The 15101-nt window shown below is 38.4% G+C and overlaps 2 protein-coding genes across 2 annotated transcripts in view; one reads left to right on the forward strand and one right to left on the reverse strand.

The window, feature by feature from the left end:
- FBXL13 (F-box and leucine rich repeat protein 13) overlaps positions 1–15101 on the reverse strand; it is a 185033-nt gene that overhangs the window by 149993 nt on the left and 19939 nt on the right. The window contains 3 exon segments of the mRNA XM_060157227.1: positions 1448–1557; positions 2695–2849; positions 3961–4028. Coding sequence (XP_060013210.1) covers positions 1448–1557; positions 2695–2849; positions 3961–4028 — 333 coding nt within the window.
- The window catches only part of LRRC17 (leucine rich repeat containing 17), a 168502-nt gene that overhangs the window by 140524 nt on the left and 12877 nt on the right, over positions 1–15101 (forward strand). The gene's annotated exons all lie outside the window — the stretch shown is intronic.

Raw genomic sequence — 15101 nt, forward strand, 5'->3', positions numbered from 1 at the left:
GCAGACACCTGCCTTCCTCACTCCACCCTAGTGAATACTGGCCTAGTAATATTGTTAGGCCAAGATACCACATAGCTAAAAGAAAATATTTTCTCTAACTATTTAATACATATCTATATTGAGGATATTATTATCATATATATTAATATGTATCAACTACTACAAAACATTGTGCTCAGTGTATGGGGATGGTTAAGAGAACAATACTGCCTGCTCTCAGGGATGTTCAGTTTAAGGGGATGTAAAAGGGGCAGCCTGGTCATGCACAGTTACCTTTTCACCATTAGACAATCAATGGCCAGGCTAGGGGCCAGGTCAAAACATTAGCTTAGTACAAGAAGTGGTGGAAAACACAGAATGCCCAGACTAAAACAGTGGTACCCAAAGTACAACCATTTAACTGGCAACGTTGAAAATGTAGTCCACAAAAGGCAGGTGCTAGAGGACATCCGGTAAGAACACCAGTTCAATACCAGGGGTTGGTAAACTTCTAGAGAGTAAGAATGATCAATGCTTTATGCGTCTCAGTCTCCTCCACAGACTCTAGCACTGTTTCAAGCATTATGTGAGTAATCTTTTCTTACTCTCTTGGTACATACATAGTATCATCAGTGTCAATATCTGAAACAATCTGGGGTGAGAGGCATTGATCTTCCCCTCCACAGGGCAACCATAAAACAGGGGGGTTAATTTCTTCCTATTTTTCTCTTTCCTATTTATCCCAACTTTGTATTTCAAAGAATATTAATAAAACGTTACCTACTAAATAATGTAACTACAAAAAATTCCAGCGTGTTTCTATGTCTGTTCCTACTAGTTACTATGAATATTCTAAAACAATATTAAATGATAATATACTGTACTGATAGCTAAAGCAAACTAGAGATACTTTTAAGTTTGGAGGAGTTTGCTTGGATCCTATTTTGATTGATTTAATTCTTAATGGGTGTCCCAGTTAAGAATGATCCTTTAAATTTAGCAATTTAGTAGTTTAAAAAATAATTTAGTATTATAATTTATTAAATTGAATGTTGAAAAAGAATAAAAAGCAATTTAATCTTATCTAGAAAAGAATAAATTTAGTCTTTATCATTTATTTCTCTGTTATAATCATATCAAACAGTTTCTCTTCCACTTTAGACATCTATATCCACCTAAACACTTGCTTAAACAAAAAATCTTGGTGTCTTTATCAATAAATTTAAACAAAATGTTAAAAAGATTTTTCCTTGATGTTCATAGTTCAAATGAAACAACAAAATTTTTTAGGAAATATTTTGGGTAGCTGAGGTGACATTTAAATTACTAAGTTAAAAGAACAAGGACCCCATTAAAAATATATAATATTCAGGACTTTAGTGTTTTCCACACAGCATTATTATCTGAGGCAACATCAATGTAACAGCAAAATTCAGTTTCTAAAAAAATTGTTTCCAATATGCCATACCAGCTCATCTTCTCTCTCTTTATACTTATGTCTTGCTTTATCCCTCCATTTAGTTAGGATAATTATCAGCTTGTAGCAGTAGAACATCTGTTGTACCCGCAGTAGTGTATCTGAAGAAAGTGCATTAGATTACTGTATATAGTTAAAGCTGCTCTCAAAAAACAAAGTGTTTACTATTCTATCATGTTTATAATATGAACCAATGTTGCATCTGATAGTTTTTTATTTTAATTACATATGAAATTACTTTTGACAGCAGTAGATAGTACTCCTGAGACTTTATTAACCTGTAAACATCACCTTTGCCCTTATAAATTATATAATAGATGCAATAAAATGTCAAGATATATATCATTTCTTTTTTAACAAATCTGTTCTTTATAAAACCAGAACTTCCAAATTTATTCGTAGAAATACAATCATGAGGTAGTATTCTGATTTAGTTAAATACCCTATGATTAAATAGATTGTTCCATATATATATATATATATATATATATATATTTTTTTTTTAACCAGGGGTCCAAAGCTCAAACATAGGGGCCAGGCTGGGAAGGAGGATGATTAAGGCAGGCCTTGGAGACACCACTCTTAGATAATTGTTTCCTCTCAGAAATAGAGACCCACTACCCTATGTTAAAACCATCAGAGGGTCGACTCTGAGGTACGAACAGGAGCGAATCAAGAGGAAATGATTCTCTGATTTGCAGCAGCCATAAACAAATCAGTATCTAGTGAGCTGGATAAAATCTCTGTTCTTGCTCCTAAGAGCACATACATACACTGTCCACTCACTACAACTATCAAGGGTTTAAGTAAAACTTAAACTTATTTTTCTTTAAGTTTTCTCAGGTATTCATTAAATGAAATATCTGTAAAGAATGAAGAGCTCTCTACAAAAAATAGTCAGTTTTGATATCTATCAATCTATCTATATCTATACCAGCTCTCTATTATGTAAAAAAGTTAATAGTAGATCCCTATTTATATTGAAACTTGTATATATATATATATCACACAAATACATACAGAATTTTATTTTAAATATGCTGTTTTCTATTACACTAAAACCCTTTGAGACATATCTCGTTAAATATTTTAAATTAGTGGCTTTACATTTCATGACAATCCTCTAGACATAAAAATAATAAAAAATTCTTTAGTACAAATTATGTTTAACTGTTAAGTTTGTTGAAACTTTGGATACATGAAAACAAAAAACCAATTGTTACTATGTAAGGATTTACCTTTAAGTCGTTCTTTTCGACCTTTCACATAAGAGTGCCAGTGATGAAATACACATTTTTTAAGTCTGAAATTGTCATATTCTATTGATTGTTCCATTTTTTCAGCCAGAAGGTCATCTTCATTTGTAGGAGGTATTGCTATCTTCCTCCACGTGCTGTAGGCAGAAAATACAGAAACATAATATTTTGATGTTATGGCAATACACAAGTAAATAAATTGAGAGAGAGAAGAAATACACTGGGCTTCCTTTACCTCCTCAAAAACCACAGCATGAAAGAAATTGTTATTTTTATTGTTTTATTTACAGCCAGTCCTTGCATTTCCTTTAAGCTTGCACTTCCCGTGTCTACATTTCGAAAGCCCAGAAAGCTCTGAAATCTAAAAGTTTTTTTTTTTTCATAACCTATTTAAGGGCAAAGCTAGACCTGACCTAAACTAATTTTGCATCAAAACCTCTCTGAATCTGACACATAGCTGTTCATAGTCTTTCTTCATTTTTCTTAGTAAGAATATACATATATGTTTTACTGTTGAAATACTAATACGTTCAGATATGTTTGGTTCCAACGTGCCATCCCAGACACCACTGAACATGTTATACAGTACACAGTATGTGCAGAGATTTCCTTTCTAAAAATTTTTCTTAGAAAGGGAATCTAGATTCCAAAACATGTTGTCTTCAAGGGCTTCAGATAAGCGGATTGTGGACCTATACTTTCAATTTTGAAGTTCTATTAAAAAAAAAAACCTGACACCTCAAAGAAGTAAAGAACATCTTTTAACTAAGTAAAAACCAATTAAATATAAAAGAAATATATAATACAAAATGGTGGAAACAAGATTAAATAGGTAGGGACTTCCGTGGTGGCACAGTGGTTAAGAATCCACCTGCCAATGCAGGGGGACACGGGTTCGAGCCCTGGTCCAGGAAGATCCCACATGCCGTGGAGCAACTAAGCCCATGCGCCACAGCTACTGAGCTCCCGCACCTAGAGCCAGTGCTCCACCACAAGAGAAGTCACCGCAATGAGAAGCACATGCACCGCAATGAAGAGTAGCCCCCGCTCGCTGCAACTAGAGAAAGCCCGCCAGCAGCAACGAAGACCCAGTGCAGCCAAAAATAAACACATTAATTAATTAATTAAAAAAAGATTAAACAGGTAAAATCAGCACAACTGGCCAAAAGTGAGCTGTTCTTCACCTGGAGAATGTCAAGAATAAGAACACAAAGAGGAAGAAATAGTGTATAAAAATCATGTTCTTACTAAAAGTGGGTCTTCAGTAAACGTCCAGTATAAAAAGTACATGCTTTTATCATTAATTCTGGAGTCACCTAAAATAAAGAAAGAGATGAAATAACAAGCATTAGAAATAAATGGGACTTCCGGGAAGATGGCGGAAGAGTAAGACGCGGAGATCACCGTCCTCTCCACAGATACACCAGAAATACATCTACGCGTGGAACAACTCCTACAGAGCACCTACTGAACGCTGGCAGAAGACCTCAGACCTCCCAAAAGGCAAGGAACCCCCCACGTACCTGGTTAGGGCAAAAGAAAAAACTAAACAGAGACAAAAGGATAGGGACGGGTCTTGCACCAGCGGGAGAGAGCTGTGAAGGAGGAAAAGTGTCCACACACTAGCAAGCCCCTTCGCGGGTGGAGACTTCGGGAGGCGGAGTGGGGGAGCTTGGGAGCCGCGGAGGAGAGCACAGCAACAGGGGTGCGGAGGGCAAAGTGGACAGATTCCAGCGCAGAGGATCGGGCCGACCGGCACTCACCAGCGAGAGGCTTGTCTGCTCACCCGCCGGGGCGGGCGGGACTGGGAGCTGAGGCTCCGGCTTTTGTCGGAGCGCCGGGAGAGGACTGAGGTTGGCGGCGTGAACACAGCCTGCAGGGCATTGGTGCGCCGCGCGGCTGGCCGGGAGAGAGTCCGGGGAGGGGTCTGGAGCTGCCAAAGAGGCAAGAGACTTTTACGTCCCTCTTTGTTTCCTGGTGCATGAGGAGAGGGGATTAAGAACGCTGCTTGAGAGAGCTCCAGGGACGGGCGCGAGCCGCGGCTAAGAGTGCGGAGCCCAGAGACGGACATGGGACGCTAAGGCCGCTGCTGCCGCCGCCAGGAGGCCTGTGTGCGAACACAGGTCACTAGCCACACGCCCTTCCGGGGAGCCTGTGCAGCCCGCCATTGCCAGGGTCCTGGGATCCAGGGACAACTCCCCTGGGAGAACGCACGGCGCGCCTTAGGCTGCAGCATCACGCCGGCCTCTGCCGCTGCAGGCCCGCCCCGCACTCCGTGACCCTCCCTACCCCCCCGGCCTGGGTGAGCCAGAGCTTCCAAATCAGCGGCTCCTTTAACCCCGTCCTGTCTGTGCAAAGAACAGACGCCCTCCGGCGACCTACACGCACAGGCGGGGCCAAATCCAAAGCTGAGCCCCTGGGAACTGTGAGAACAAAGAAGAGAAAGGGAAATCTCTCCCAGCAGCCTCAGAAGCAGCGGATTAAAGCTCCACAATCAACTTGATATACCCTGCATCTGTGGAATACCTGAATAGACAACGAATCATCCCAAATTAAGGAGCCGTGTGGATGAAAGGCTCTTGGTGCTGCAGCCAGGAGTCAGTGCTGTGCCTCTGAGGTGGGAGAGCCAACTTCAGGACACTGGTCCACAAGAGGCCTCCCAGCTGCACATAATATCAAACAGCAAAAATCTCCGAGAGATCTCCATCTCAACGCCAGCACCCAGCTTCACTCAACGACCAGCAAGCTACAGTGCTGGACATCCTATGCCAAACAACTAGCAAGACAGGAACACAACCCCACCCATTAGCAGAGAGGCTGCCCAAAATCATAATAAGTCTACAGACACCTCAAAACACACCACCAGACGTGGACCTGCCCACCAGAAAGACAAGATCCAGCCTCATCCACCAGAACACAGGCACTAGTTCCCTCCACCAGGAAGCCTACACAACCCACTGAACCAACCTTAGCCACTGGGGACAGACACAAAAAACAACAGGAACTACGAACCTTCAGCCTGCAAAAAAGGAGACCCCAAACACAGTAAGATAAGCAAAATGAAAAGACAGAAAAACACACAGCAGATGAAGGAGCAAGATAAAAACCCACCAGACCTAACAAATGAAGAGGAAATAGGCAGTCTACCTGAAAAAGAATTCAGAATAATGATAGTAAGGTTGATCCGAAATCTTGGAGATAGAATGGACAATAGAATGGACAAATTGCAAGAATCAGTTAACAAGGACCTAGAAGAACTAAAGATGAAACAAGCAACGATGAACAACACAATAAATGAAATTAAAAGTACTCTAGATGGGATCAATAGCAGAATAACTGAGGCAGAAGAACGGATAAGTGACCTGGAAGATAAAATAGTGGAAATAACTACTGCAGAGCAGAATAAAGAAAAAAGAATGAAAAGAACTGAGGACAGTCTCAGAGACCTCTGGGACAACATTAAACGCACCAACATTCAAATTATAGGGGTTCCAGAAGAAGAAGAGAAAAAGAAAGGGACTGAGAAAATATTTGAAGAGATTATAGTTGAATACTTCCCTAATATGGGAAAGGAAATAGTTAATCAAGTCCAGGAAGCACAGAGAGTCCCATACAGGATAAATCCAAGGAGAAATACGCCAAGACACATATTAATCAAACTGTCAAAAATTAAATACAAAGAAAACATTAAAAGCAGCAAGAGAAAAACAACAAATAACACACAAGGGAATCCCCATAAGGTTAACAGCTGATCTTTCAGCAGAAACTCTGCAAGCCAGAAGGGAGTGGCAGGACATATTGAAAGTGTTGAAGGAGAAAAACCTGCAACCAAGATTACTCTACCCAGCAAGGATCTCATTCAGATTTGATGGAGAAATTAAAACCTTTACAGACAAGCAAAAGCTGAGAGAGTTCAGCACCACCAAACCAGCTCTACAACTGCTAAGGAACTTCTCTAGGCAAGAAACACAAAAGAAGGAAAGGACCTACAATAACGAACCCAAAACAATTTAGAAAATGGGAATAGGAACACACATATCGATAATTACCTTAAATGTAAATGGACTAAATGCTCCCACCAAAAGACACAGATTGGCTGAATGGATACAAAAACAAGACCCATATATTTGCTGTCTACAGGAGACCCACTTCAGACCTAGAAACACATACAGACTGAAAGTAAGGGGATGGAAAAAGGTATTTCATGCAAATGGAAACCAAAAGAAAGCTGGAGTAGCAATTCTCATATCAGACAAAATAGACTTTAAAACAAAGACTATTAGAAGAGACAAAGAAGGATACTACATAATGATCAAGGGATCGATCCAAGAGGAAGATATAACAATTGTAAATATTTATGCACCCAACATAGGTGCACCTCAATACCTAAGGCAAATACTGACAACCATAAAAGGGGAAATCGACAGTAACACATTCATAGTAGGGGACTTTAACACCCCACTTTCACCAATGGACAGATCATCCAAAATGAAAATAAATAAGGAAACACAAGCTTTAAATGATACATTAAGCAAGATGGACTTAATTGATATTTATAGGACATTCCATCCAGAAACAACAGAATACACATTTTTCTCAAGTGCTCATGGAACATTCTCCAGGATAGATCATATCTTGGGTCACAAATCAAGCCTTGGTAAATTTAAGAAAATTGAAATTGTATCAAGTATCTTTTCTGACCACAACGCCATGAGACTAGATATCAATTACAGGAAAAGAGCTGTAAAAAATACAAACACATGGAGGCTAAACAATACACTACTTAATAATGAAGTGATCACTGAAGAAATCAAAGAGGAAATCAAAAAATACCTAGAAACAAATGACAATGGAGACACAACGACCCAAAACCTGTGGGATGCAGCAAAAGCAGTTCTAAGGGGGAAGTTTATAGCAATACAAGCCCACCTTAAGAAGCAGGAAACATCTCGAATAAACAACCTAACCTTGCACCTCAAGCAATTAGAGAAAGAAGAACAAAAAAACCCCAAAGCTAGCAGAAGGAAAGAAATCATAAAAATCAGATCAGAAATAAATGAAAAAGAAATGAAGGAAACAATAGCAAAGATCAATAAAACTAAAAGCTGGTTCTTTGAGAAGATAAACAAAATAGATAAACCACTAGCCAGACTCATCAAGAAAAAAAGGGAGAAGACTCAAATCAATAGAATTAGAAATGAAAAAGGAGAGGTAACAACTGACACTGCAGAAATAAAAGAGATCATGAGAGATTACTACAAGCAACTCTATGCCAATAAAATGGACAATCTGGAAGAAATGGACAAATTCTTAGAAATGCACAACCTGCCAAGACTGAATCAGGAAGAAATAGAAAATATGAACAGACCAATCACAAGCACTGAAATTGAAACTGTGATTAAAAATCTTCCAACAAAGAAAAGCCCAGGACCAGATGGCTTCACAGGTGAATTCTATCAAACATTTAGAGAAGAGCTAACGCCTATCCTTCTCAAACTCTTCCAAAATATAGCAGAGGGAGGAACACTCCCAAACTCCTTCTACGAGGCTACCATCACCTTGATACCAAAACCAGACAAGGATGTCACAAAGAAAGAAAACTACAGGCCAATATCACTGATGAACATAGATGCAAAAATCCTCAACAAAATACTAGCAAACAGAATCCAACAGCACATTAAAAGGATCATACACCATGATCAAGTGGGGTTTATTCCAGGAATGCAAGGATTCTTCAATATACGCAAATCTATCAATGTGATAAACCATATTAACAAACTGAAGGAGAAAAACCATATGATCATCTCAATCGATGCAGAGAAAGCTTTTGACAAAATTCAACACCCATTTATGATAAAAACCCTGCAGAAAGTAGGCATAGAGGGAACTTTCCTCAACATAATAAAGGCCATATATGACAAGCCCACAGCAAACATCCTCAATGGTGAAAAACTGAAAGCATTTCCACTAAGATCAGGAACAAGACAAGGTTGCCCACTCTCACCACTCTTGTTCAACATAGTTTTGGAAGTTTTAGCCACAGCAATCAGAGAAGAAAAGGAAATAAAAGGAATCCAAATCGGAAAAGAAGAAGTAAAGCTGTCACTGTTTGCAGATGACACGATCCTATACATAGAGAACCCTAAAGATGCTACCAGAAAACTACCAGAGCTAATCAATGAATTTGGTAAAGTGGCAGGATACAAAATTAATGCACAGAAATCTCTGGCATTCCTATATACTAATGATGAAAAATCTGAAAGTGAAATCAAGAAAACACTGCCATTCACCATTGCAACAAAAAGAATAAAATATCTAGGAATAAACCTACCTAAGGAGACAAAAGATCTGTATGCAGAAAATTATAAGACACTGATGAAAGAAATTAAAGATGATACAAACAGATGGAGAGATATACCATGTTCTTGGATTGGAAGAATCAACATTGTGAAAATGACTCTACTACCCAAAGCAATCTATAGATTCAATGCAATCCCTATCAAACTACCACTGGCATTTTTCACAGAACTAGAACAAAAAAATTTGCCATTTGTATGGAAACACAAAAGACCCCGAATAGCCAAAGCAATCTTGAGAACGAAAAAAGGAACTGGAGGAATCAGGCTCCCTGACTTCAGACTATACTACAAAGCTACAGTTATCAAGACGGTATGGTACTGGCACAAAAACAGAAAGATAGATCAATGGAACAGGATAGAAAGCCCAGAGATAAACCCACGCACATATGGTCACCTTATCTATGACAAAGGAGGCAGAAATGTACAGTGGAGAAAGGACAGCCTATTCAATAAGTGGTGCTGGGAAAACTGGACAGATACATGTAAAAGTATGAGATTAGATCACTCCCTAACACCATACACAAAAATAAGCTCAAAATGGATTAAAGACCTAAATGTAAGGCCAGAAACTATCAAACTCTTAGAGGAAAACATAGGCAGAACACTCTATGACATAAATCACAGCAAGGTCCTTTTTGACCCACCTCCTAGAGTAATGGAAATAAAAACAAAAGTAAACAAATGGGACCTAATGAAACTTAAAAGCTTTTGCGCAGCAAAGGAAACCATAAAGAAGACCAAAAGACAACCCTCAGAATGGGAGAAAATATTTGCAAATGAAGCAACTGACAAAGGATTAATCTCCAAAATTTATAAGCAGCTCATGCAGCTTAATAACAAAAAAACAAACAACCCAATCCAAAAATGGGCAGAAGACCTAAATAGACATTTCTCCAAAGAAGATATACAGAGTGCCAACAAACACATGAAAGAATGCTCAACATCACTAATCATTAGAGAAATGCAAATCAAAACTACAATGAGATATCATCTCACACCAGTCAGAATGGCCATCATCAAAAAATCTAGAAACAATAAATGCTGGAGAGGGTGTGGAGAAAAGGGAACCCTCTTACACTGTTGGTGGGAATGTAAATTGATACAGCCACTGTGGAGAACAGTATGGAGGTTCCTTAAAAAACTACAAATAGAACTACCATATGACCCAGCAATCCCACTACTGGGCATATACCCTGAGAAAACCATAATTCAAAAAGAGTCATGTACCAAAATGTTCATTGCAGCTCTATTTACAATAGCCCAGAGATGGAAACAACCTAAGTGTCCATCATCGGATGAATGGATAAAGAACATGTGGCACATATATACAATGGAATATTACTCAGCCATAAAAAGAGACGAAATTGAGCTATTTGTAATGAGGTGGATAGACCTAGAGTCTGTCATACAGAGTGAAGTAAGTCAGAAAGAGAGAGACAAATACCGTATGCTAACACATATATATGGAATTTAAAAAAAAAATGTCATGAAAAACCTAGGGGTGAAACAGGAATAAAGACACAGACTTACTAGAGAATGGACTTGAGGCTATGGGGAGGGGGAAGGGTAAACGGTGACAAAGCGATAAAGAGGCATGGACATATATACACTACCAAACGTAAGGTAGTTAGCTAGTGGGAAGCAGCCGCATAGCACAGGGAGATCAGCTCGGTGCTTTGTGACCGCCTGGAGGGGTGGGATAGGGAGGGAGGGAGACGCAAGCGGGAAGAGATATGGGAATATATGTATATATATAACTGATTCATTTTTTTGTGAAGCTGAAACTAACATACCATTGTAAAGCAATTATACTCCAATAAAAAAAAATAATAATAAATGGAATGCACAGGCTACCTCTGGAAGATGTACAAGAGAATGAGAGTGATGGTTGCATTTGGGAAGTAGAATAAGGCAGTAGGGAGACAGGAACAGACTAGAAGAACTATATACCATTTATATATTCTGGAATTTTATTGTGTATGCCTATTACCCATTTTTTTTAAAGTTAAAATCACAGCTTAAAAATTTCCCATTATATTGCACTTACTTTAAAGCATTTTCAGGTAAGTACTATGGCATTATTATTATCAAGTATATTGATAGGAAATATTGATAGTTGTGGGTTGGCTGGTCACTATTAAGCTGAATGATTTTGCCTTCTCAAGGGTAGAAAATGAGGGAGGGATAAATTGGGAGATTGGGACTGACATATACACACTACTATATATAAAATAGATAACTAATAAGGACCTACTGTACAGCACAGAGAACTCTACTCAATACTCTGTAATGGCCTATATGGGAAAAGAATCTAAAAAAGAGCGGATATATGTATATGTATAACTAATCCACTTTGCTGTACACCTGAAACTAACACAACATTGTAAATCAACTATACTCCAATAAAAATTTTTAAATAAAAATAAAAATAAATAAATAAAATTAGGGGCTAAGCCCAAACTCAAAAAAAAAAGTAGAAAATGAGATTCTCTGTTAAAAAAAATACAAGAATGCCTCACTTGCCAAGCAGGAATAGGAAAACTATATAAATTAAAAGTCTAAACTGTGGAATATGCTGAAAGAGATGCAGATATCACTTGCAGTTATTCACAATAACACACATTAATGTGCGAATGGCTCACTGAGGATTGCTGAAATCGTCTGTACCTTCTGTACATTCTTTAAAGAGTAAAGATAGTATTATATTAACAGTAGGTTAACATAATATAGGTATCTTTACTCCACCTCAATTGGACATCAAAGCTCTTAGGAAGGCAACAGCGGCAGCACTAAGCCTCCACCTTCAGATGGCTTCACAGGTTTGGGACAGAGACACTTGGATTTCTTGAATTCACACAGGACAGCTTTGAGATTCCCAGAAGAAATTGGTTGGAATTTTAAGGAGAAACCAACCTCCTGTGTTACAAAGATAGGGGCTAGAAGCAGTGAAATTTGGGATACTCCTATCAACACTGTTACTATCCCAGGATGGTGAGACCTGGAGAAATTTTGTAATAAATGAAAAGATAATGAAATACCATTACAAATCATTAATGCTAACTTACAAACAGATATCGAATTTATGGCTCTTTAATGTCAGTAGTAATTGGTCCCATTACTTTTTTTTTTCTTTTTTTTGGCTGTGATGGGTCTTCGTTGCTGAGCATTTTCTCTAGTTGCAGAGAGCGGGGTCTACTCTTCATTGCAGTGCTTGGGCTTCTCATTGCAGTGGCTTCTCTTGTTGCGGAGCACAGGCTCTAGGTGTGTGAACTCAGTAGCTGTGGCTCATGGGCTCTAGAGCGCAGACTCAGTAGTTGTGGTGCACGGGCTTAGTTGCTCCACAGCATGTGGGATCTTCCCGGGCCAGGGATCAAACCCGTGTCTCCTGTATTGGCAGGAGGATTCTTAACCACTGTGCCACCAGGGAAATCCCCCCATTAATTTTTAACTTTGTAAGCTACTCACTTTACTATATATGAGAAAATGGATGTATTTAAATAATACCTATAGAAAAAAGGTTTTACTTCTATAATACTTGATGTACCTAGTATAGCATAAGTTAATCATTAACTTCAGATTATAATTTTTGGTTTCTGGCATATTATAACATAATTTTTCTTCTGGTGGGCAATTCCTCTTTTTGCTCAGTTAATCCTTGAAACAAGAAATTATATATTAATTGTCTTAACACATCTTACCATATTTTAAAGCACCATGCCTTTATTTCATTCATGAGCTTTATTAATATCCCATATAGTATCATTCTAGAATAATGCTAGCAACATAGTATGGAGTTTGCTATAGATTGAATGTTTGTGTTTCCCGTAATTCATCTGCTGAAACCTAATCCCCAGTGTGATGGTATTTGGAGGTGGGACCTTTTGGAGGTGATTAGGTCATGAGAGTGGAGCTCTCATGAATGAGATTAGTGCCTTTAAAAAAGAGGCCCCAGATGGGCTTCCCTGGTGGCTCGGTGGTTAAGAATCTGCCTGCCAATTCAGGGGACACGGGTTCGAGCCCTGGTCTGGGAAGATCCCACGTGCCATGGAGCAATTAAGCTCATGTGCCACTACTGCTGAGCCTGTTGTGCTCTAGAGCCTGTGCACCACAACTACTGAGCCCATGCGCCACAACTACTGAAGCCCACGTGCCTAGAGCCCATGTTCCGCAGCAAGAGAAGCCACGGAAATGAGAAGCCCATGCACTGCAATGAAGAGTAGCCCCTGCCCACCGCAACTAGAGAAAGCCCACATGCAGCAACTAAGACCCAATGCAGCCAAAAATAAAATAAATAAATAAACAAAAAGAGACCTCAGAGAGTTCCGTCTCCCCTTCTGCCATGTAAGAGCATAGCAAGAAGATGGCAGTTTATGAACCAGGAAGCAGGCTCTCAAGACATCAAACCGGCCAGCACCTTGATCTTGGACTTCCCAGCCTCCAGAACTCTGAGAAATAAATTTCTCTTGTTTGTAACCACCAGCCTATGATATTTTCATTATAGCATCCTGAACAGACTAAGAGTTTATTAATATGTGTTGAATGCATTAATTTAAATCCCTCCCAACTCTGAATTGTTTATTTTTCATAGGCTATAAAAGCTAATAGTAATAACAACAATAGTAAAAAGAAACCATGTCTTTAATGCAGAAGTGAGCACAGTCTAAAATACAGTACCATGGCCTGACATAAGTATTGGATTTTTCATGCTGAGTAGTTTTCTTATTTTTTGACCTTCTGCAAATTATTGACAGACCATTTAGTGTTCAAGGAGCTTTTGTGCATGGAGGGAAACACTCACTGTTATTTGTATTTTAGAGCTCTGTTTAATAAACACAGTTAATTCAGTACAACTTGGAAAAATCAATTTTTCTTACACATGTAAATGTTTATTGCAAATTTCATTAGGTAAAGTCCCTGAAACAACTTAAACTAAATTAAAAACTTACAAAGATGTTCCTTAGAACTCTCAAATGCCATACACAGCAGACACACATACATAAATGCTATATCATTAGCTATTATTACTTATTTTATATTTAAACTTATCCTAAAGTAAACAGTATGAATCTAGTTTGTATCTTCACTATTTCTATACTTCATTATTTTTATTCCTTCCAGATTACAGTAACACTTATTTTGATCCCTCCTCAGGAAACGATCTCCATCTCAAAAGACTACTTTTGCAAACCAGCAAGGATATAGGATGTGGTTATCTTGTTTAGGGCACAAGATCTGTCTGCTTCTCCCAAATTATTAAAACCCCAGCTCCTGGGTTCATAAAGTTAAGTTTCCTTTTCATAGTTAAGCTTTGGTTGTTATATCAGTAAGACTTTTTAAGTCCACATCTTTCATTTAGATTTTAGAGTTTTGTTACTCAGTGCTCTCTCTGATAGCATCATTTTAAAAGTCGTATAAGGGAGTGATCTCTAGGACATATTGAGTGAGAAAAGCAAGAAGCAGAAGGCTATATGTAGTCTGCTACTTCTGTGTAGGAAGTCAAGGGGGAGGGGAATACATGTATTTGCTCATATATTTTCAAAAAAAAGCAATGGAGAGATAAACTAAAAGCTACTGAAATTGGTTACCTAGAGAAAGGGATGGAATAGAGTAGATAAAGAGGCAGGAAAGGGAACAATACTTCTCTGCGAACTCCTCATTTATTGTTTTGATTTTTGCTGTCATGTAATGTTACAAATAATTGAAAAAGCATAATTATATCAAAGAAAAAAAAGATGACCATCGACACACAAAAAAGTATTATTTTAATGAAAATACCGGGTAAGATATATATATCTTAAAAGCAAAAAGAATTGCATAATTTTCTTAAACAGCTTTCCATAGTTCTTTGGTTACTGGTCTTGTGGTATTGTTATTTCAAAACCATCATATGGGTGTTGCAGGATGAAACTAATAAGCAATTAGTTAATGTCAGGCAGACCATGGGTGCCTCCTGATGCAATGCATTAGAAGGAACCCAACATCTCCTCTGCATTATTCTTGTCATCAGAGAAAAAGAAGGAAAAAAGAACC

This window comes from Lagenorhynchus albirostris, chromosome 8 (assembly GCF_949774975.1).
Source record: "Lagenorhynchus albirostris chromosome 8, mLagAlb1.1, whole genome shotgun sequence".
Classification (NCBI taxonomy): Eukaryota; Metazoa; Chordata; class Mammalia; order Artiodactyla; family Delphinidae; genus Lagenorhynchus; species Lagenorhynchus albirostris.